This window comes from Cydia pomonella, chromosome 1, assembly GCF_033807575.1.
Source record: "Cydia pomonella isolate Wapato2018A chromosome 1, ilCydPomo1, whole genome shotgun sequence".
In the NCBI taxonomy this organism is placed as follows: Eukaryota; Metazoa; Arthropoda; class Insecta; order Lepidoptera; family Tortricidae; genus Cydia; species Cydia pomonella.
The window spans coordinates 8,182,883-8,208,138 of record NC_084703.1 but is presented as its reverse complement, the minus strand read 5'-3'; the positions used below and the strand labels follow the sequence as shown (position 1 = coordinate 8,208,138).

The following is a 25,256-nucleotide window of genomic DNA, read 5'->3' as shown; positions in this document are numbered from 1 at the left end:
CAATCTACAAGATATGAGCAATGATAATATAGTTTTTAATTTCTGGAAATCTATTTTAATTTAAATATGTGAAGAAAAATAATCTCGAAAACTACTGCAACTGTTATCGAAAATATATAAAACTTTACAATCTTTTTTACTAAACGCATGGTTCTGCGCGCTCGATCTTTTGCAGCGGGTGGTGCAGTGAGGGGTATAAGCTCCGCCCACACGCGCGAGGTCGTTGGTGTCGGGTGCAGCCTTAAGAGTCACACGAGCGTGTCCGTTTTCGTCGCCGTCATACAATCGAAGTTACGCTCTCATATTATTTAAAACGATATTCTGAAATAACATGATGAAACTGCTTGCTCAACTAATACCAAAGATATGTATATTAATTGAGTAAGATGTGTAAAATCTAAGACAATTTCGTGCGTGCAATTTGGTAACAACTTGGTGGTAACTAGTGGGAATAACGCCTTCGAATTTGACAGGTAAACGAGATGGCGCTGTACAGCTCCATACATTTTGCGGTAACTCTGATTTTCAAAAATTGATATTTGACAATTCAGCGACCGGTAAACATATAGCGCAGTACAGCGCCATCTGTTTTGGATGTCAAACTAAAGGGCACGTTTTTTTCTTAGAATTTAACTCTCTATTACAATCAATTCTTTTCGCGAATACATTACCAAGCACTATATCTAGTACAATGTCTACATAGGTATATGTTACGCAAATGTTCGTGTCGTGTCAAGTTTCAAGTAATTTAACGCACGTTATTTTAAAATGAGAGCGTAACTTCCATCGTATGGGAGCGGCTTTTCGACGGCGGGTTCGTGTGTGTCTTAATATTCGACGAATACGAATATTTGTATTAGTATTCGTTGCATCACTGGTTATTACTGACCAGTGTTGGCCGAAAGTTAATTAGAACCGTAAACCGTAACGGACGGTTACAGTTTACGGTTGAATGTGTAATGGTTAATTTTCAATATGGTCAATTCTAATTAACGTTCGGCCAACACTGTAACTGACATCTGAAATGTTTCTGTAGCATACGCCCTATTTAGTCATATCATATGACATTGCAAATCGTGCCCTACTCAAATAAGCCGGGCAAATTATTCGCACCCCTTTTATTTCGTTCTTTCTTTCACATTTTCAAGGTCGATTGTGGCACTATTAAACGTTTGTTGTTGAGATTCGTAGTCCCCAATAGTCTCGAATAAACAGTGAACATGATAAATATAATGATACGGCCCTTAAGCGTGTTACGATATATTTGGCCACTTCGGCCGTCACTATTTATTGGATGGTGACTGTATAGCATAATTTTATGGCACGTACCGCCTTTTTAACTCCAATAACAAGAAAGAGAGGTGTTATATTTAATACAATAATGAAACACGATGAGCCTTAATTGGGATTCAACCTGTTGACACACTAGATTTACAAGTATTTAGTAAGAAATTGTATTCTATCGCATTAAAGGGAACTAACTGCAGAGTGCAGGGGCCCGACTGAACAAAGTTTTACACCATTCACACCGCACATTGATAATCACCCACTTAGGCCCAGCGCCAACTAACGACAAGGCACGGCAAGGGATCCGAGGCGTCCTCAGGGAGGCCGAGGCATGCCTGAGGACGCCTCGGCATGCCTGGGGACGCCTCGGCACGCCTGACGTCTCGGCAAAATGCCGAAGGATCCCTTGTCGATAGTGGGCGCCGTTGCAACAGAAGCACGAAACCAAAATTGTCGTTACTTGACTAGGACCATTACTCAGTATAATCGTAACCATAACATACTACAAATATAACATAGAACTTCATACTTTTGAGTAATCGACGAAATACATTTTTATCAAATGTTTACGGAACAGTCATTAAATTCACACGAACAATCTTCCGATATTAAGAGTTCGTGCACACTAGCGGCGGCCGCTCGGCAGTTTTCCGGCGTTTCCATACTAATCAGCACGCGACGTGGACGCAGCGGCTCCGCGACGTGTAATTTTGTATGGAAAAGCCGAGGGATCGCTGGGCAGAAACGCTAGTGTGCAGTTTGTGCACAGGCCTTTAGAAAAAATCTTATTTACAAACGACCAAGGTACCTTCACAATAGGTAATAAACTCGAACACAACCAAATTGAGCACTGTTCTACACACCCAACATTATAGTTCGTTATTTTAACCATTAGAAAGAAGGTAAGAGATCTTGACGTGTCTTTTTATGAAATACCACGTTTGAAAAATAAGTCACAGCAAATATGTAACAATTATAATCATATACGATTATAATTGTAATTACGAAAGAATGTAAAAGACATAAAAGCGTTTTCAATCATTTTCAATAAAAAGACACACCAAGTTGTTTACGTTTTTTTTGATGTAAAACAAAACGACCTAAAAATATAGTCCTTATTGTGAGTTCATACATTTGCCACTAAAAAAGTTCGCAGCAAAACGGTGTCATTTGTGAAATGCTTGTGAAGTTTTTGTAGTGCTTATAAGAAACTTACCAGTAGCTTTTCAATAATCCCAGTTTCTCTGATAGGCGGGTGGTTGACAGAGTCGTATTGCTGGGATGATGTGTTGTTGGAGCTGGAGGAGTAGACCCCCACCGAGTCGCCCATCGGGCACCCATCTATGTTGTAGTTGGCGAGAGTGAAGCGGTTGCCGCCACCCCCGCCAGTCTTTCCCACGTTGTTATAATTATCTCTTGGAGAACTTGGATAATCGCTGCTAAACGTACCTGTTGGTTCCAAGAGAAATATAGTGTAATTGGATGACACACTGTCAGTGTGAGATGAGGGATGGTAGCCTAGTGGTAAGAGCGTCCTACTTTCACCCCGGAGTTCGCGGTTCCAACCCCGACTCGACTTTACGATATATCATTTTATATTTACGAGTCGCTTTCGGTAAAGTAAACCATAATGAAGGTGAGAAAAGAGGTCTAATCCCAATAAGGCCTAGTTTCGTCTCTGGGTTAAAGCCAGATGGCAGTCGCTTTCGTAAATTTTGGGATTAGTTGCCAAGTGGACCCCAGGCTGCCACAACACGAGGAAGATGATGTTGATGACTGTCACACAGCTCTCATAGAGAGTTTATAATATGTATGTAACCGTAACTGTACTGTACATAATAAAGTATTGAAACACTTTTGTGATCCCATATAAAACATAAATCGACACTCGTATTTTAATGCCTTTCATTATGCAGCAGTCACATAAACTGTCAATACCTGGGAAACCGAGCTTTGCTCTGGACACATGTAAAAACGCAAAATTGCGCGTTCTCAGAGGTAAGACCTAGATAGATCGATTTTTCGCCCCCGAACCCTAAACCCGCCCCCCCTCATTGAGCTCTGGCAACCTTACTCACCGGCAGGAACACAACACTATGATTCATGATTTTGTTATTACTATCATAAAAAGGTAAAGCACTTATTTTTACATGTTCATGCGATCAGCTGACGTTCTTACCACCGCGATACAACCGGCGGACGATTTTTTTTAGTAACCATAGCATCTGAACTATCATCTCACAAAGTATCAAGTGGGAGGCGATGACTATATTTATTTATTTGTTTCAGTGGCTGCCATTCTTCAACCCACCAACAGAACGGCAGCTGATGTCCACGAGGGTTTCCCATACATAGCCATTAACCACTATACGAGTTTTCGCCCGTAGGCGATTGGTCATAGAAATCTGTTCCTGGCTTGCGGTCTATAAGATTGATAGAAATTTATAACTCAGATACATATTTATAACTGACTTCTAACTTTATCTGCATTGAATGATGATGATTGCTAAAAAATATCCTGTCCTTCCCCGGGCCTCAAATTATCTCAAAATTGGTTCAGCAGTTTAGGTGTGAATAGGTAACTGATGGTTACTTTTGCATTTATAATATTAATAGGGATGTACCAGATATATCTCCTTGCTAGGATTCAAACCCAGGACCTTCAGCTTTAGGAGTTGCCAATGGAAATGATAAATAATATACTTACAAATGTAAAAACTTCAATAATAAAAGCTATTTTTATTTTATTTTATTTATTATCTTTAGTCAAGGGCCAGAAATATGGGAGCAATTTAGAACCAATTTATCAAGTGCACTCTGTGCACTCGAGTATGTGGGATCTTTACCATTTCTAATTGTAGTCAAGATTATAAAACATTTAGTGTGTAAAGCAAGTGGGATGAGAGATTTTGAATTATTAGATTATCAAAATTATTAACATTCAAGGTTGTAGAAGATTTGTCCATTAAGTAATATTACAAATAAATAATTCATAAATATTATAGGATATTATTACACAAATTTACTAATACCCATAGTAAGCTCAAGAAGGCTTGTGTTGTGAGTACTCAGAGTATACATCAAATATGTATATGTATACATCATCACACAAATAAATGCACTTACAGGGATTTGAACCCAGAATCATCGGCTTCATGAATCAGGGCTTCATGAACCCACTAGGTCAGAGCTTCTCTCTCTTTAGCTTATAATATTGTATTTATCCATTCTACACCAAATAAAAAAAACACAATGGATTATTTAAATTTTAGCAGCATTGTTGTTAAAATAATGGGCAAAAGTATGAACACATTGAAGGCCACAAAAATGTGGCACACAGACACAAATAAGATTGTGTCAGATATTTTTGCAGCCTTTGTTGTGTAACATATTTTTGCAGGTGGCTGTACTCACAAAATAAGTATAAATGGTCTCAGAGAGATATAATCATAAAATTGGTATCCATTTAATAATAAAAAGTTACTAGGCAACTTTAATGCCCATAGCAACATCTAAACAGCTGCTCAATGTCTTGTACTCAATATGAAAGTAGGTATATAATTACAGGGCTAACCTCAAAGATATAGCCAAATTAATTGAAGTTAAAGACCAGTAAATTGTATGGAATCTCTTATTAATATCTAGCAAATTACTCACAGGCTGCAATAGACATTCATGTTGGGTTAAAAAGAAAAAGGATCAATATATTCCACATGTCACAGACTTCAGATACTGCCAGTATCATCTAAGGTAAAATTATTACAAACTTTTTTCAGAGACCAACAATTGCTGCCCTATGACCGAATTAAGAAAATATTGCACAGTGATAATAAAGTGCAAAACTCACCATTTCGATAGGCCTGTTTGGCCTGCATGTTAGAATGCTGGAGATCTAGAATATCCTGCAGGGGTGATGAGTGTGAATCTGGCGGCTGGAACATCTTCCACTGAGGATTGCTTGACATTATTCCTTGTTTAATGCAGTATCTTCTGTGTATATTTCTCAAAAAACGCTGTATTTACGAATATATCACAGAATAATGTATTTTAAAAAGTGGTTACAATTTATTGAAAACAAATCACATTTTCTTTAGTCTTTGTGTTCATTGGAACACCAACATGTCTCTTTCACAAGTGTCACAATTTCTTCACCAAAACCACTAATATTGAAAAATAAATCTACTTATGATTATGATATACTAGATCCTCAGATGTCTTCAATGCTTGCTGAATCGGAGCTCTGTGGTACATCGGCTTGTTGAAGGTAATCGTATATTCTGTTTCTATCTATAGGCTATACCGTTTGCCCGAAACCGACACTCACAAGCTGCAATAGACATTCGTATTAGTTAAAATATTACTACGTATCTCCATAAGTTGAATCAATATCAAAAACGGCTCATTAATGCAACAAAGCGGAGCGTCGAAATTCAGTTTTACATTTTATTATTGCTATCTATGTAGGTATCGGCCGCACGATCAAACCGAGATCTGCACAAATTATATCGCCGTCGGCCGATGCCAAACGGTAATCTATAAACTTTATTTATGGCAGGTCGATTACAAATACACACTAGTTACGATTTTTGGAAACGTTAATCTAAGATGGAGATATGTACAAGACGACGAAATTATTAAATCTCACCACGACACAGCATAGCACTGACGACATACCGCCATATTGAATGTCAACATTCACGACTTCACTCCGGCCACACAAACTATATAAAAGTGGTATATTAAAAATCATCCATTAGAAATATTTTAGTTGTAAAAAATTATAAATAAAATAAGAGGGTTTTTAAATTTTGTCCTTATTTTTTTGTCTGAAGTTGATTTCTATCAATCAGAGAGATTTAATTTTCACGAGATTTATGGCTGAAATAAAGATTAAAATTAGCGGCCAATATTTGTTTTTGCAATAATAAATTTTAAGTTTTTATATTGAGAAAAGTAGTGCTAAAAAATGTTGTTAATTTTTTGAGATGCATAATGACAACAGTTGATCCATAAATATTGTTTCAAGAAATTATTAGTTTATAAGAATAATCAATAATGTTTTTGGAACTTTTAATGGAACATTATTAGTGTAGTATATATATAATTAATTCGTATTTTTATTACTTATTGTCGTGGTAAAAACCATTTAAAAGGAGGTTATGTAAATACTTTTCATATTAGTATTGGCAATTGTCCTTTTGTTTTTGCACACTGGCAACATTGCTGTGGTCTGCTGTCACATAGCGTTTTATTTCTACTCAAGCTATTTTTAACAGATTTCACATTATGTTTTGTCATTATGTGTTATATTAATAACTCACTTTGAGATTTGATAGATAAACAATGCATTGACATTAATGGTTGATTAATGGCATCATGCACCCAGTCAAGTGGGTTCTAGTTAAGGCTCCAGCAGAATAGTAGAAATAACGGGACTCGGGACTTTATTAATTGTGTTGAATCGAAACGGTGAAATTTTTCTAGTGGCGCCAAATTTAAAAGATGTTAGGTGAGTACAAAAGGTATACATCATAGATTTGATGGAGGCCATATTTTAAAAGAAGAAGAATAAGCTATACTCAAAGAGCATATAATCACTACGTTCTATACTCTATGATGTTATCTACCGTAATAAAGTCATGCATTTACTTTGCAGCTACATTTTATATTGCTTTAGTGTCTTTTTAACCTGAATCGGTCATTGGTTTCATCCCATAGTGCCTAAGTATGAAATTGTCCCATAAAATAATAAGTCACATAAAATTGCAAATAAAACTTTGTCTTGATAATACTGCGGACTGGTCTAATCGACTGAGGGTTGGACTTAAGTTATGATTTTTTCAAACCAACTTGCATTTTAATAAAAGGTAAAATATGCATCTTTGTGTAAAAAAAAAACTGTGCGAGATTCTTATGTGGATAATGCAAAAAGTAAATTAAGTATATAAAGGTATATGATGGGTATATGTCCCCCATTTAGACTCGTTTTTATTTAATATACGAATGGAAAGCTAGGTGGCGCTATTCCGTGTAATAAAAATGCTGGATCACGCTAACATTTTTTCTAAGGAAACCCCTAGGATTGCCCTGACCTACTTTATTTATGTATTACAATTTAGTAGATAGCATTCACGGTAATAAAAACTAATAAAATGAGCGGTAAGGATCTACTGTATCACTATCACTTTATGTAGAGAAAAAGAAAGTCTTTTCGTACTTTTGTACAATGTCGCATAGGCCAGACCCACTGGGACTCATCCCAGACTATTTGGAATGTTTAGAAATGTGACATTTATAAGGGCCGGTATAGACGGACTGCAACTTGTGCGGTTCGTGCGATCGGAAACGCCGCATGCAGTTCCCATACAAATTGCAGTCGGGTTGCACTCCGTCTGTATCGGCCCCTAATATCATCTTAAATTAAAAGAGATGTTTTATAGGGCCTGTACTTGTTGGATTGTCTGCCACCTTGCGGCTTATGATATCAAAGAATGTAAAACTGACATTGATAATTCACGTCTAGTTTATTAAACAGGTACTTACTGCATCCCAAGTTTACTCACTCTCATCACAGGCCTTTGCGTCTATTGCAGACGATTTAAGCATTGCTGTTTAGACAAAGGGTTTGGTGACTGTGGAGGCCGATGCGTGAGCGGCACGACCTCCCACATTTTTGGCAGAGAAAGCTCATGCCACCTGAGGTTTCAGTCCCGATTTGCTTTCTGCGACACCTTCTGCTATCTAGTGTATTAAGCCGGGCTTGGTCGCATAGCCTTCTCCCCTCCACAACACGCTTGCGCTATCCAATCCATCACGGTCTTCAGCTAAGGTCTCCCAGGCATGGTGGTCGATTTCAACTGCTGACATGTCTCGCTTAACACAGGCTTTAAAGCGCAACAACGGTCTCCCAACGTTCCTTTTAGCATATTACGCAACTACACCCAAGCTAGACACGTCGAGGTATTCTAGAGGGTTCCATCCGGTGCACATGCCCCAGCCACCACAAGCGTCTCTGTTTGAGATGAGCGGCAAGACTGGGCAGCTGCGCTTTTTCAAGAACCCTTTGATTTGTCACTTTGTCCTGCCAAGTTATGCCTAAAATGTTGCGTAGACAGCGCATGTGAAAAGTGTTGAGCCGTTGCTCCTGTTTTGCATACGTCGTCCAGGTTTCTGCTCCGTACAAAAGTATACTTAGAACGCAAAAAGTCACTCTCACTATAAAGTCTAAGAAAAAAAATCTTGACCCGAGTTTGCCAGCTGAAGAAGATAGCGCATAATGCGCCTTAAGTTTTGTTGGATATGAATTGTTAATATAAATTTTGGACAATCATCAATCAAATTCGAAGCACAAATTCACATCTATACTTCGTTTTTTTAGCATTAGAAAGAAGGGAAGTGATCTTGACGCGTCTTTTTACTGAAAACACTTGAAAAATAAATTGCAATTATATTTAATAATTATATAGGATTATGATCATTTACATACTTTTGGTTTGATAAGTAATAGTTAGGTACTATTTTTTAAATTGTGTTATCCAATAAAAATACACATCAATATTGTACCTTAAGCTTGACATACACACTTCGCGCCAATATAAATACGGAAGGATCCAGTGCTGCAAAAAAGTTAGGACCCTCTTGTACTCTTGTATGTAGCAGTGAAGTGTTCGGGTAGACATTCTATTATCTACTTATTTTTTGTTGACATATTTACACATTATTCGTTTATAAATATTTTAATGCTTTAAAAGTAGTTGGTCCGGAAATGTACTTGATCACATGAAAAGACTTTCTCCTTCGACAAATCTAACGATATTTAATATATTTAAACATGTAATTATTCAATTTATTCATACTTACATCTCTGCGACCGTCAGAGGAAGAAGGTTCCATTTCCGGAATTATTTTTGCATACCGCTATGAGTGTAAGTGCTTGCAGCGGGTCAGTCGTCTTCGTTCCACAGGTTTCCGAGCTAGACTATCTACTTGACCGGCGCAATATATCGCTTATCGTACCGTGGTCGACTTACTTAGTTTCGTAAACTTTATTGCAACTATATAAGGTCCATCATAGATCAGCCAAACGTGATGTTGTTAGTACGCTCAAAATTATCCTTTTCATAGGTTCACAATGGACTTGCTCCCCATGCTTCCTCGGCCCTATGTCTGGGAACCTGTCACTCTTATTACGCCATAATTGGAGTAAAAGAGAAAGATGCCCGCAATTTGCGAACTTCGGTGTTCGCGGTAAGTAGGTACTCAGAGTTTTGCGACTGTGACAGCAAACGCCTCGGTTTCAGAGCGATGCAGTTTGGCGCCATTATTCGAAATTTCTAGTAAGTAAATAAGTTTAGAAGTCTTCAGTTGGAAGCTTTAGGAGCAGGTATAGGTAAGTAGGTAAACAATAGATTTGCATAGTTTTTTCGTTTCCGTTTTAGACCGATCTGGCCTAGTGAGTAGTGACCCTGCCTATGAAGCCGATGGTTCCGGGTTCAAATCCTGGTAAGGGCATTTATTTGTGTGATGAACACAGATATTTGTTCCTAAATCATGAGTGTTATGTATTTAAGTATTTATAAAATATTTATTAGTACATTACGATACAAGTGCGAAAAATAGGAAATTCGAAACGAGTGGCAATTTCAGTCGTGTTTTAAATCGACACGAGTTGCGAATTACCTATTCGCACATGTATCGTACAACGTTTTACAGTACATATGGCCCTTTAAATGTTCGACACAGTAACGTAATATTCTAATTATTGCTATAAAGTAGCACCATATGTACTGTAAATATTATATATCGGTTATATCGTTATCTAAGTACGTGGGTAACACAAGCCTTAGTGAACTTACTGTGGGACTTAGTTAATTCGTGTAATAATGTCATGTAATATTTATTTATTTGTAATATTATTCCCTTCATTCTCGATAGATCCAACCAGTAGATCCAAGATGGATCTCTTATGATACGTGCGCCGTATTCGTGAAACGTACCACCTATGTATATTCCTAAAATTTTGTAAGGCGCCATCTCGTCCACCCTTCGTTATTTTCCCTTTCTGAAATTTGCAATTTTATATAGGTAGTAGAAGATAACATTTATGGTTTCCAATTTTTATTAAACTTTTTTTTTATTAAATTCTCTTTATTGTATTTATTTTTATTCACATATACCTACCCAGAAAAAAATATTAAAATCCTGCTTGAGTTCTTCATAAGAAAAATGATTGAAGGGCGTAGGCAGTTACGACTTCAAAATAATATGGCTCACATATTGCACACTGGGCGCGAGGATAACATGAGTAGGGATTAAATAGGGTTGAAAACACGACTGTGTATTGCTACTATTTAATGTTGTATTTATTTGTAATAGAAAATAAATCTTTCAACACTCAATGACCCATCCTTTATTTGGTACGCTCAATATTTATTCACAGCAAACAATGTGTCAATAGTTGTAAGGTTGAATATTGCGATGTTTACCTCGCAGAAACAATGTATGTGATCCAGTCTTTATAATGTGCTATGTCCAGTATTACGAACGGGAGCCCTCTGCCTTTAGAGTCACCCCACGTAAATATCCCGACGTACTCTGATTTTATCGCCAATACTGCTCCAGGGGCTAAAAAAATTATGACAGTCTTGAGAATACACGAAATAAATAAATACTATAGGTACATAGTATAGTAGGATTAACCAAGCAGTAAGTAAGTGAGCAGTTGCTTTAGGCCCTCAGCACACGGCGCGTAAGTGTAAGAGACGCGTAAGCGTATCGTAATACACGCGTAGAACGAGAGCGCTACGAGCACGAACAAGTTCAAAGAAGTCCGCATACAAAGCGTCGTCGTAGCGTAGATTTCTGTCATTATGACGACAGGCGTAGCGTAATACAGGCGTAAAAAACAAAACTTCTGACCTAATCAAACAATAAAATTCTTCTTCTTCTCTGACGAGAAAGTATAAGGTCGTCGATACATATGCCGAAGACATCTGACGCCGGTGACGCCATGATTTCAACTAATGAGATTTCACTTATAATGCGATTAAGCTTACGCGACGCTTGGTGCCAAGAACTCTACGCGTCTCTTACTCGTATCGTTTTTACGATACGCTTACGCTAACGCTCCGTGTGTTTAGGGCCTTAGCTTGCTTATGGCGCGACGTCTTGAAAGACACCAAAATCTCAGGGTCCGATCGAATCTGTTGAATGACTTCGGGGCGACAAGGACACTAAGTATGTACATGAATGATACTTTAAGCTTTAGACTGTCGCACTGGTAGATTGCAAGGCGTCGTCTTTATATTAAATGGACAGCCGGTCCCACGACCGGTCCGGACTCAGCGGTGTCCGACGGTACACTTTATTTCATTTTAAATTTCTGATACTGTCAAATATGCCTACTGTGTGCTTCAACATTCAAAATTTAATGTATTATTTAATATATATATATATATATATATATATACATATATATATTAAATAATACATATATATATATATCGGTATAATATATATATTAGGGCTTCCAATCTCGGTATACCGAGATCTCGAAATACCGAGATCCCGCACGATTTTTCACTCCCGCTTACTGCGGGATTAGACATGCGGGATCCGCGGGATTTGCGGGATTGAAAAGTATAGCGGGGACACATACTTTTGCGAGCGCTGTCGCTCGGACACTGACGAGCGAGACGACGGCGGCCGGCGGCGCGGCGCGCGCAACGCACACGGACTACGCATGCGTGAAAACTAACAGCTAAGATGCGTTGCGCGTGGTCGCCCGCCTGGTTAATCGTTCGATTGTTTTTGTTAAGAGAACTTATCTTAATTGATTTCTTATTTAATGTTAGTTTGTTACCTTTTAACCTTTTTTTATCAACAAACGCGGGATCCCTTTCTACCGGGATCCCGCACCAAAAAAAAATCTTGGTCCCGCCGATACCGAGATCCCGCAAGGGCATGCGGGATTGGAAGCCCTAATATATATATATATATTATACCGATTTAAAGTAGACCATCACTACTATCACTTTGTAACACTTAAACTTAAACGAGGTTGTGATATAAGTATAAAAACTGTTGGAGCACAGTCACCTAGTAAGGAGCAAAGTAGGGACATTTTACGGTAGGTACGAGTATTTAATTAGTTGCTACGGGCTACGTCGTAGCACTTCAAAGCTATCTTCGCCCTTCAAGTTTTTCTGAGAACGATAAGTTTAGCTCAGAAACAGTTACTCGAATCACTACAAATGTAATCCTAATGAAATGAATATGGGAAATTGAGGTAGATGAAGTTAGTTAACATATATTTAAATAATTCCAATATTTTACGAAAATTACCCTTATAAATTGTTTTGTATTTATTGACTCATAACATAATCATTAATCATATTCATAGCATATACGTTTACATTTCAACACACATGCATGTAGCTTAACTTAAAATGTAGGTACTATTTCGTAACACAATTAATGGAATTAATTGAACTAGTGGCTCTGAAAGCTGTGGACCTCGCAAACCGATTCCGATATTATAAAAAAATAACTGAATAGGCAAAAAAACTATACAAAATATACTAACTACTATACAACGTATTAAAAGCGTTTCAAAAGATTGGGAACAACCCTATTGACAACATTTTATATTTCTGACCCTTTAATTTTATTGCATCTCTACATTTTAATTGACGCGAGGAATACGCTGATAGTTCAATTTTTTCACTAGGACTTGTGTTTAATTTATTATTAATTTGTTTAATGTGTACTTATCCTAAAATGGCGTAACTCCAATTCTACGCTAGAAGCTAAACTTAACTCGATCGAAAAAAAAACTCAATGACGAGACGTTGTCTTTTGTCAATGTTTTAAACTAGGCCGTTTTTGTTTTCTATTTTCTATCAGATTTCTACGACGATTTTGAGTATAATAACGAATACGATACCAGGCTTTCATACGGACACGACGGACTGAGGGATAAATACTAACGAATGTAAGTTTGTAATGTAATTAAATGTTTGTCTTCGACGAATTATTTTTGCAGTAGGTAACGGACGAGACAATATTTGGTATACTTTGGAGGAGTATATATGAGTAGGGCATACACGGCTTTGTCCATTTTAAAAGTACCTACTGATTTATGCTTGTAACACCTACAATGAAATAAAGAGTAAAGAAAGAAATACGACCTTGTAAGCGAGAACAGCTGGACAGCTAGCGGAACAGTATGATTGCATCGCTCGATCAAATCCAGATTTTAATTATATACCTACACATTTTTCGCCTTACAATCTTTCATGAAAACTCGGAACTCAAAACTTTCGAACGCTATTTACGTGTCCATCAACTATCGTATTAATAATTTACGTTTGTCTTATGATTAAGGTGGTTTATATTAGGAATTCAACTTTCTGTTCCTAAAGAAAAATTTCGACGTAGACACTTTAGGCGGTTACCACGCTGTTGACAGTCGACGGTTTGATATGATAAGTTGATAACCACCTTAGACATAATGTTAAATGTGGCGTCATGGATATGGAAGGAATGAAATCTCCATGTACCGAAAAGTAAATAAATATTATAGGACATGGTTACACAAATTGACTAAGTCCCACAGTAAGCTCAATAAGGCTTGTATTGAGGGTACTTAGACAACGATATATGTATATAAAATATAAATATTTATAAATACTTAAATACATGGAAAACACCCATGACTCAGGAACAAATATCCATGCTCATCACACGAATAAATGCCCTTACCAGGATTTGAACTCGGGACCATCGGCTTCATAGGCAGGGTCACTACCCACTAGGTCAGACCGGTCGTCAACAAAAGTGTCCGTCAGAAAGCCTTAAATAGGTGGCGCTACAATACCTAGAATATTTGAAAAAAAAATCACATCATAGACAGCGCACTTCACGCTTTCAAAAACGCCTAGGTTTTATAACTATTATTTAATAGCTGACAGCTGGACACTTGCAACAGTTCTAGATCCTATGGAGATTTCTACCTTCCATAGTCATGGGTATGAATGGGTGAGTACTAACCATAGATACTAACCTATAGTCACATTCCGTCTCTCCGTCATTGTTACGCAGTGTTCATAATCCCTAATATCCACAACTGGAGAAACGTACAGCTTACATTTTTCCGGTGACAACGGCTGAACGGGATTTTGAACGACGTGACCTATTGAAATTTTGTTATTGTTATTACATACTCAATATCAACCTAATAATATGAATTGAATAAGGCATTGGGCGTTGGTGGCCAAGCGGAAAGGCGTGCTACTTTCAAATCGTATTTAACCCCGACTCGTAGCAATAGAATTTCTAGGAATCATTTAATATTTTGGGTACCAATTGCTGTTCAGTGAGGGAAAACATCAACAAATAAAGCAGACTAAACCCAATAAGTCCGAGCTTCTCTTCAGGGATGCAGTCGCTTTCGTAAAAATTAGAGGCTACCAACTCTTGGGAATAGGTTGCCAAAGCGGTACTTGGGCTCATTTAAGATGCTATTGGGAAAACGCTGAGATGACGAGAAGGAACAAACTAATCCGAATCAGAGCACTGTTTGCGTTTTTGCAGAGTATTTACTGCGCGCCTAACTTCTACGCAGATATGCGTTGCGAAAACATTTTGTTAACCTTTTGAACGCCACGCCTATCGCACGCGGCGCGTAATCGTGAACCTTGTCTGTACGCATGAAGGTTGATATTGGGCTGTAGACGCGCGCGTCATATGATGTCTTTGGCGGTCAAAAGGTTAACTGTAAAAACGATATACCTACGGCATTGAGTTCCTATATCAATAAATTAAACCAGGTATCGGAACCGGTTTTTTACAAAAACATCGAATTAACCATATATTTCGGTTTATTTTATACTCTAAATGTATCTATCGGATATATAGGACTAGGATATATAGGACTCAGTTGTGTTTTCAGATAACGACTTCGTATTATTAGATTGCCTAATTAGAAATGAAGTAATTAACAAAGAACGAAAAAATACCGTTTTCGTTCCCATACAAAAAATACCGGTTTCCGATCCCTGAATTAAACTATCGATACTTTTTCCTTATTACAAATGGTCGCCCTCAGCAACTTCGTTTATAACTGTATAATATTTGTAAGTAAATATTAGATATTTCAGGGTCGGTGATAACTTTATAAGTTCACACGAAGCATATTTTATTTTTTAATCGCTAGGTTTGAAAAAAGTTAGGATGAGGTTTCAAAAATGTCTTTAAGATTAAGGAGGAAATTGAGTTATAATTTTTCATATTAATACTTTTAATAAAATTATTTTTTACGAGCCATACTTGGAGCGATGACTAGTAAATGGGGAAAGTACCTTTCAATAGTCGAGTTTATCAATATAGAAACGCCCTACCTGACAATAAGTTGTGCCACTTAGAATCCGATGTCCGATTATGAATTTACTTTTACACTTAATATTTATTTGTTACTCCGGGGCCCCTGGGCCCTGTAACTTACCATGTAGATGCCACGAGTCTTCCCAACTGATCAATTTTAAATCGTTTGCATTGGTCCTAAGTGTGTAATCGTTCAAGGAGACATCGCTCATATCTATAAAATACATGTTGCATATCATAGCCACATAACACATAACGTATAAGGAATATTTTGAAATTACCGAAATTAAGAAAAACACGGTGTATATATATTATATTGCAAAAGTTTTAAATGACGATTAGTGAACCTTATGTCATTGCATACAAATGTTCACTTACCTAACCATACTTACACGAGTTTGAAAATACATGATGTAAAGCATCCTCATGTTGAAACAGACCGATGTTATTTTCGAAGTCGTCTCTGTTGAAATGAGGATGTGGCACGCTGCGTGCTATCCGTGTTTCTGAAAAGTCATCTATAAAAAAAAAAAAAAACAGAAGTATAGGAAAAACTTTGCTAAAGGCCTCTTTTTGTGTGAATGAAGTGTTCAGGTAGACTTAACGGCACCACTTTTCTATCACTTTTCAGCATGGCAATATCGGGTTTCTTGATGCTTAGGAACACTACTACAATTATCAGAAGTCATATATGTACATGCATACGACACTGTTCTAAGACTCTTTGTTTAATTAGCTAAAAAAAATTGATTATATCTGCCCAAGTGCCACCTTATTAATGGAATTTTTACGACAATATTTAAATTAAATTACAAACGTACGTATCGTTAAACCAGTCGGGTTTATCTTGATACTCCATTCTACCGTTGATTGATTTGTTACATTAATTATCTTTCTCATACTTAACATAAACCAAATGACAGACACAATAAGTTTTTGTAAAAAATTTAATTTTTGGTACAAGCTTTTATCGCTGACTGTACTTTTCTTTCCACAGGCAACTAAAACTCATCGAGCCAATTCTAAAAACCCTAAACACAATTAGGTTGCGTTGTTTTATCACAGTTCCTATGTCCAACTCTTGTCTCCATCATCAGATCAGCTCGGTGGTACCATAATATTGCATTGTCACCCTACTTACATATATATGCAAATTTTCAGCTCAATCGGAAATCGGAAACCGGGAAGTGGATCAAATTTAACTTGCAAGATTTGAATATAGACAACGGGACAGGTGAAACTAAATAAAAGCTTGTAATAAAAATGATGACCTATATACAGAAAACTTGCTCATGTCTGTTAAAAAACTTTTTTTTGCACGTTTGCCAATCTTTGGAAGTTTCTGACCGCGGCCGGCAAAACGTCCCACTTTATCGCTTGCCATAAGGACGCCATGATAGGTTATTCATATAAAGATACAAGCAAACCTCGTCCTTATAGCAAGTGACAAAGCAGGACGTTTTGCTGGCCGCGGTCACATAAGTGTGTAAGTAAAACCACAGCAAGTACCTGACTCGTCTGAAGTGTCAATATTTGGTTCATACGTTATTCGCCAGCTTGGTAGAGCATAAGCCAAGTCCGGGTCAGATCGGGCAGCCACACAGTGCGCTGGTGCTACTGACCAGCGCGGACGCAAGAGCAGACAGTTGCACATATAATAGTCCGGCAGAACATATACAACGCCTACTGGTGGGGAGTCTGATTGCTCGTCAGCTATAATGAAAATTCGATAAGTGTTATAAGTATGAAATATATGTCATATACTTGTGTCGCTTAACTTCAAATTCAGATAAATCCATTCGACCCTCTCAGCAAATATCTACCTTATTACCTTTTCATAATACCAAAATCGCATAATCCGACAGAAGGATTTACCTGAGTTTGAAGCTAAGCGACTCACTTATACTAAATAAAAAGGGACCAAGCCCTCCAGTAACCGAAGCTAACAGCAGCTTACGAGCAGCGGTAGTGGTAAGCTAAACACGCCGGTTCGATTCCGGCCTAGGTCACGGGGGGAAAATTCATTTTATTTTAGTAAATAACATATATTTCAGTTTATAGTGTGACATAAAACCACGAATCAAAATATTTAATACAAAAATTTGAATCGTTCCCTAATCCCTAGCTCAATAAGAGGGTTATTCTTACTTGTATTAGTGATAACTACTCGTCATTTGTCACCACTGGTACCAGCTGGATTTTTTCGTCTGTTACCAGAGGAATATAGGAAAATACTGCGAAAAATTGGTGAATTACAAGTAATTTCTGAGATATTTTTTCCCAGTACTTTCAACCAATTTATTTCAGTAGGGAGTAGCTAGGATTTACTCTCATTTATTACCATAGCTTTAAGCTTACATATTTAAGATAATCTATGGGGACAACACCAATAAGGCTAAAGTACCTGGGCGACCGAGCTTTGCTCGGTTATAACTATTTATTGTAATATGGTGGTGTATAGGTGATAATCTTAACTACATTTTTTTACTAAATTAAACTTGTCTAAAACAATAAAAATGAAAAAATTATAAATAAAATTGAACATATAAAAAAAAAAACAAAAGTTAGTCACCGGGCGAGATTCGAACCCGTAACACTCGTTTAGCAGTCCGCGTCTTAACCCGCTGGACCAGACGGACAGTGGCCGGCAACACGAAATTAGCAACCATATTCTGCGTCGAAAGAAAAACGCATGAAAACTCGAAATCACGCGTTTTCCCAAACATAAGACTAATCTAGATCGATTGTTTACCCCCAAAAACCCCCATATACCAAATTTCAGCAAAATCGTTAGAGCCGTTTCCGAGATCCCGGAAATATATATATATATATATATATACAAATATATATATATACAAGAATTGCTCGTTTAAAGGTATAAGATAAGAGTGTCATTTGGGTCAAAGAAAAATTTTAGTTCTTTAAAATTCGCTCGTGTAGGTATTCTAGATATGCGATCATTCGGAAGGTAATTGACAAGCCTCCCTAAATGTAATATTGTAGCACTGTTTTTCTTATGGTCCATTTAGGAATGTCTATAAACATGAAATTACCACGGGAAACAAATAAGAAAAAAATCCCAGTAGTGAAGCCTCCAGCTATAGCACAAGCTAACAGCTGGGAATAATCGGCTAAATCGCTAATCAGCAATATATCTATCATATGTTCTCTGAATACAGATTCTTTAATATTGCGTCCAGTACTCGACTGTTCTGTTTGTGTTGTCTTGATAATATTAAGCACGTTAGAACTTTATAACGCCATATGATTATCAAGTTAATGTACTTCAGTTGTTACGGTACGGAATATTTTGTTGGTGGATTAATAATGGCACGAGTTTGGGAGTAATTATTCTAGGAATCTCAGATCATAGAATATATTTCTGCTACGAATAATCTTCAGTCTTCATAGGGCGATGCTAGACTTTACATTGTCAAAATAAAATCTTAATAGCGCGATTTAAGGTTTTTACTTATCGTAACAGCGCCATTTATATACTGGACAAAAAAGACTGACTGTGTGCGTCAGGGGTTGGTCTGTAATCAATATTCTATCTTCAATGCGGCCGCTAGTAAATAGAAAATGCTAACAACCTTCATATAACGCCACGGAAATATCAAGTCAGTATTGATGATGGTGCTATTTTAATAACTTTGAAATGTAAAATTGGACTGTCTTGATCGACCACTTTTCCAAAGAGCTCACAAGAGGCGTCATTAAATAGGAATATGCCTAGAATGTTTTTATTGTACTTTTGTTCCAATGTTAGCGGCCAAGCATGTTCAATTTTACATTTAGAAGCCATAGATATGATGAAGACTTTCATACATACATATTTAACTAAAACGAAAAAAAATATCGGTGTCGGATAGTCGGATGCAAGTTAAATAGTTTTAGTTAAATACATATGTATGAATGTCATCATCAGAGCTAGTATGGTGTCGGCTGTATGTATGCACCTTCCTTTCAATATTGCAAGTCACATCTCAAAAAAGTTTTTGTTATGTAAACTTCCAAGGGCATCTGTTTTTAATTTGGGTTATTAGTAATAATAGGTACAAACTGGTTGAGTTGGTGTTCCAAATAGCCTGTACGCACACTCTTTACCTACTTCTTTAGTCTTAATAAACCAAATCGGCCAAGAGCATTTCGGGCCATGCTCAGTGTAGTGTTCCGTAGTTACTCTTCCGTCACAATAAACTAAACTGGAGCTTAAAGTATAGTAGATTGTTAACCAAGAGTGAAACGGTACCTTTCACCCGAGTTAAACAAATGTGCAAATTTGCATAATCAGTACCTTATTAAAGTAGATAACTGACTTACTTGCAATCGGAGACCTATGATTCAAAAGTTAGAGGGGGGGGGGGGGGACACACATTTTTTTTCTTCCGGAGCGAGTATCTCAGAATATATTAACTTTATCAAAATATGTTTGTTGAAAACCCCTATTAGTTTTGAAAGACCTTTCCTTTCACACTGTAGGGTAGAAGCAAAAAAAAGGGGGTACCCTAAAGAAATTAAATTTTCGATTTCATTGTACGCCTTTGTTGGCTTTATTGAATATGTCCATGCCAAATTTCATCTTTCTAGCACTAACGACAACGGAGCAAAGCCGCGGACAGACAGACAGACAGACGGACATGGCGAAACGATAAGGGTTCCTAGTTGACTACGGATCCCTAAAAAATGGGAAACTTTCTATGGATTCCATTTTAAAAAGTGGTAACTGTATGTAAATTCTCACCTACTCCTCTTCTCAATATGCCTTCAAACATTTCATTTCCATGATGTCTCACCAAGTATAAGTGCACCACGAAAACGATAAACAGCAGCAGCAGGATAGCGAAAGTCACCACCAAATGAGTAAATAAGCATTTTTCGCCTCTTGTGAACTTTGAAGCTGGTCTTAGTCTACGGTAGACAGCTGCACTTCTACTTGTACTCGCAGCTTGACCATCATTTGATGCAGGCTCTGTAGATTCAGCATTTGTAGCGGAAATCTTATTATCAGAAACTGAAGGCGCGTTGCTAATGGGCGGTGAAGACATTTTTGACGTAATTACCGTAATAATACCGGTAATATTTTTGAGCCACCCAGATTTTTAGCCGGTAGGAACTTTTTAATAACAATGAAGCTCAATCATAAAACCTTTTATTTTTAACCGACTTCAAGATTTCAAAAGGAGGAGGTTCTCAATTCGGTTGTATGTTTTTTAATGTTTCTTACTTCATAATAACTCCTTCATTTTTGAACCGATTTAGAATTTTTTTTATTGAATGTATAAGTAAGTATTTTCATCAACAAATCAAGCATTTACATTAAAAAACATGGCATTCGATGAAGTTGAACTACTGATGCTGATCAGGATGGAACTCTTCGACGACGCATAGTTGCCGCTTGGTGATTTGTCGTCTTCGTTATGTTTGTTAGGCAAATTAGGTTTTCAAAACAATTTTTTGCCATGCTCGAGATCTGATGGTAGAATCTATGTGGAATTGAGGAAACTCCTCAAATGTTAAAGGCATACATATAGTGATTTTTGTATTTTCTTTAACAAATCAAGCATTTACATTTAAAAAAGTGACATTTGATGAACTGGAACTGCTGATGATCAGAATGGAACTCTTCAACGACACATAGTTCACGTTTGGCGATTTGTCCTCTTCGCTGTGTTTGTTGGATTATTCCCACTAGTTACCACCAACTTTGGTTTGGTGGTAACTACAGGGATTTTTTTTCTCTGTAGTTACCACTGGTAAAAAGGTGAGAATTTTTTTCCCAGTTACCACCAAAATTTGGTTAACATTCAATACTAATAAAACAGTCAAAATATAGTGTGCTTTTATCAATAATTAATTTAAAGTCGAATTAATTATAAGTTAATTAGTTATTAATTTAATTATACGTCGATTGCTGTTTCAGTAAACTGCCTTAAAAGTGATCAAAAATAATCGGTCTTGGACTGACTTGTTTGTTCGTCTGTATAATTCTGACGTTATTTATTGAAACAGACCTTATAGTCGATGGCGCTTACGCCATTATCAGCGATTCTCTTATATAAATACAACGCAACGCTACGCAGTACGGCGTAAGCGATCTCGACAAGATCCAGAGGGCCTACCGCAAACCACGTTCGACGTGTTGCCTCTCTGTCGCACTTGTAAATTCGTACGTAAATGTGACAAGGAGGCAATACGTCGAATGTGGTTTGCGGTAGGCCCTCTGGATCTTTTGTCGAGATCGCTTACGCCGTACTGCGTAGCGTTGCGTTGTATTTATATAAGAGAATCGCTGATAATGGCGTGGATCGCGGTAGGCCCTCAGGTTTCATAGATAACATCACAATTCATTCAATTTACAAGATAAATTTCAACCAAACGTTAATTTCTCTTTAACTTTTAATTTTATGCACTTGCACCGGTTTTAATACTTTTGATCACTTTTAAAGCAGTTACCTGAAACACTAATCGACTTAAAATTATTTATTAAAGCACACTTTATTTAGACTACACTTCTTCTACTGTTTTTATTAGTATTGAACTCTAACAAAGTTTTGGTGGTAACTACTGGGGAAAAATATCCCACCTTTTACCAGTGGTAACTACTGGGAAAAAAAATGATGACCTGGGTACTGATCCTGCCTATGAAGCCGATAAATTCCCGTAAATTCGCACGTAAGTGTGACAGTACGTACGTACGTACACTTACGTACGAATTTACAAGTGCAACAGGGAGGCAACACGTCGAACGTTGTTCGCGGTAGGCCCTCTGATACTTTCGGGCATTCTCGGCTCCGTTCGGCTCAGCATTGCTAGGAGCCATTATTGGCACAACTTGACGTCTCTTTGCGTTCGCAACTACAAATAAGATAATGACTTGAATTTTGACAACCCTAAATAGCCGAAAGGGATAGTGCCATATATTATATTACAAAGGGGCAGTATGATTCGACCCTGAAGCGCTGTCAAACTTCGGTTTTGTAGTAAGTTTATTTTCTGTTACGGTAGTAGTATTACTTATTCGGTGCTAAAAGTAACTGCGCCATCTAGCTGGCCATTCTATTAGTTTCAGTTAGTAGTATTAGTTTAACTTATTTTTCATGTTATTTAAGTTCCACATTTTTACAATAATGATCATCGGGGTTTAAAGCAAAGGTGGTACTTATCGTGGATTCGAGACAGTAGTAAATAAGCCCTAACCTAAACTGGGTGAGGTTATGTTGTTTTAGTTACTTTCGTCATCATCAGACCAAATTAATACCATTGTAACTGAATATTACCACAGAATAAATAATAGTACTCATTATCTTATCTGTGGTCGAACACTTATAGGGACGTCAAGTTGTGCCAACCCTATTAATTGCTCGGAGCAATGCTGAGCCGAGAAAAGCCGAACGGGGGAGTGTCTCCCCACTGGTATTACTATATATCTATATATGTATAAATGCACGTGTCCTGACTGACTCATCAACGCAGAGCCGAAACTACACATGCTAGAAAGTTGAAATTTACACACTAGGTTGCATTTATAAAGTGTACAAGAGCTAAGAAGCGATTTTGAGAAATTCAACCCCTAAGAGGGTCAAAAAGGGGATGAAAATTTGTATGGGTGGGTCAAGTTTTATTTTGAGCTAGGAACTTGAAACTTTGTAAATAGGTATTTTATTAAAATAGAAAAAAACGAATTTCAGCGTTTTTGAAAATTCATCCCTCAAGGCGGTGAAAAGGGGGTTGAAAGTTTGTATGGAGATCAAACATTTTTGTGAGTGAGAGAGAGATTTTAAACTTTATATGTAGGCATATTATCAAAAGACAAGAAAAGTAATTTCAGCGTTTTTAAAAATTCATCCCCTAAAGGGGTTGAAAGTTTGAATCCATTACCAATGCTTAGAAACTTTATAGAAAAACATAATGTAAGATTAAAAAATTTATTTTAACGTTTTTGATAATTCAAACCCTAAGGGGGTCAAAAAGGGGATAGAAGTTTATATGTGATACGAGTTTTCTTTTAAGCTAGGAACTTGAAACTTGGTATACGGGTATTACCTCTATATTCAAATAGACAAAAACTGATACATGTCAGCTTTTTGAAAATTCATTCCCTAAGTTAATGAAAAAAAGGTTGTGTGTGTGTGTGTGGTTTGCATCGGGAACGATATTTTTTGTAAATAGTGATCTTGAAATGTCGTAAAAAGACATAATAATAGAAAACAAAGTGATTTCAGCGTTTTTAGAAATTAATTCCCCTAAGGGAGTTAAAATGGCGTTAGTTGAAAGTTTGTATTAATCCCCTAAATTGGTTTGCATTCGATTGAATAGTGGACTTGAAAATGTTCTTAAGGGATTGAGAGGGATTATATCGAGAACAATTTTTTTCACTTAGGGGCTTGAAACTTCGTAGGTTGTGTCAGACAAATCTGATACGTTGTATAATTATTAACAAGTGATTAACCGTCCCTACTGCTACCTTTTGCTGCATAATGTTCTATGCTCATGTATATAACCACCAACATACAAATCCACGCGTACGCAGTCGCGGGCAACAACTAGTATATATATATATATAGGATTTAATAGGATGCGTAAAGTAGGTACTTAGTGAAAAATATTATTCTTATTAATTTGATAACTATACCTACTTAATGTACGGAGCCATACAGTAAAACTTGGGTGTTTTTATTTTAGGGAAATACACTACGCCTCTTAAGTATGTAGTACAATATTTTTTCGTCTATAGTATAGGCAAATAAAATAACTATAGTTTGGCAAGCCATTTTAGTCAGTAGAAAAACGCAGAAAATTGAAAAAAATTTAGGGTAGGCGTTAAGAGTTGCTCTCCCATAGAAAATTTCGCGTTTTTTTCTACTGACAAAGTGGATTTGCCAGAATATAAGTATTAGGTAGATAATATTGACTCCTAAAAATTAGTTAGCGTGAAATGTGCATACTTTGCTCTAAAATACGTTTTTTTTTTAATCGACTTCAAAATCATAGTTAAGTTATATTATAGTAGCTAACATAGTAACATACATGCAGATTTAAAATAAACTATCCTTACAAGCACTGGTTTTTCTTTCAGTTGTTATCACTGATAACATCCTGATGGTAACTACCTAGTGGGAATAACGTTGATACTATGCTTTATACGTAGGTCACTAGATAAGTTTTGCAATAGACAAATATGGAACAATGAGGTGGCCTATCACTATCACATATATATTTTATAACTATATTTTCATTGACAATGTTTGGGCGGAAAACATTTACTTTATTTTAAAATTTACTTATTAAAAAATATATTTAAACTTTGAAATCGTCGACGTGGGCTAAGGGCGATTTACGCATATTTTATACAACATTTTCATTTCATACAAAGTTTTTAATAAGTAAATTAAAAAAAGTTAATGTTTTCCAGCCAATCATTGTGATATATGTGATAGGCCACCTGTTTGTTTCATATTTGTCTATTGCAAAACTTATCTAGTGACCTATGTAATATCTATACTTAATATTATGAATGCCTGGATGTTACCTAGTCACGCTTAAGCCGTTGAACCGATTTAGTTGAAAATAGGTATAGAGATAGT

The 25,256-nt window shown here is 36.8% G+C and overlaps 2 protein-coding genes across 3 annotated transcripts in view; both read right to left on the bottom strand.

The window, feature by feature from the left end:
• LOC133529291 (cold shock domain-containing protein E1) overlaps positions 1-6,160 on the bottom strand; it is a 54,466-nt gene extending 48,306 nt beyond the window's left edge. The window contains exons 1-3 of the mRNA XM_061867017.1: positions 5,933-6,160; positions 5,135-5,614; positions 2,504-2,736 (exon numbers count right to left, since the gene is read on the bottom strand). Of these exons, the coding sequence (XP_061723001.1) occupies positions 2,504-2,736; positions 5,135-5,252 (351 nt within the window). The 5' untranslated portion in view covers positions 5,253-5,614; positions 5,933-6,160. The remainder of the gene's footprint in view (positions 1-2,503; positions 2,737-5,134; positions 5,615-5,932) is intronic.
• A 4,465-nt stretch (positions 6,161-10,625) lies between these two features.
• LOC133529709 (uncharacterized) lies at positions 10,626-23,628 on the bottom strand. 2 transcript variants are annotated; one of them, XM_061867538.1, is made up of 6 exons: positions 20,414-23,627; positions 17,179-17,382; positions 16,062-16,187; positions 15,791-15,883; positions 14,351-14,479; positions 10,626-10,911 (listed from the first exon to the last, which is right to left on the bottom strand). In XM_061867538.1, the coding sequence occupies exons 1-6, from the start codon at positions 20,715-20,717 to the stop codon at positions 10,769-10,771; spliced, it is 999 nt and encodes a 332-aa protein (XP_061723522.1). In that variant the 5' UTR covers positions 20,718-23,627; the 3' UTR covers positions 10,626-10,768. The 2 variants fall into 2 exon arrangements, with proteins under 2 accessions (XP_061723522.1, XP_061723588.1); XM_061867604.1 differs by lacking the exon at positions 15,791-15,883 and having other exon boundaries at positions 20,414-23,628.
• Between the last annotated feature and the right edge of the window lie 1,628 nt (positions 23,629-25,256).

Bases quoted from the DNA above. Each gene is read 5' to 3' on its own strand.
- LOC133529709 (XM_061867538.1), bottom strand. From the start codon at position 20,717: ATGTCTTCACCGCCCATTAGCAACGCGCCTTCAGTTTCTGATAATAAG. The intron at 15,884-16,061 runs GTAAGTATGGTT...TGTATTTTATAG, and splicing joins TCATGTATTTTCAAACTCGT to ATATGAGCGATGTCTCCTTG. The intron at 14,480-15,790 runs GTAAGTTACAGG...AAATTTCAATAG, and splicing joins AGACTCGTGGCATCTACATG to GTCACGTCGTTCAAAATCCC.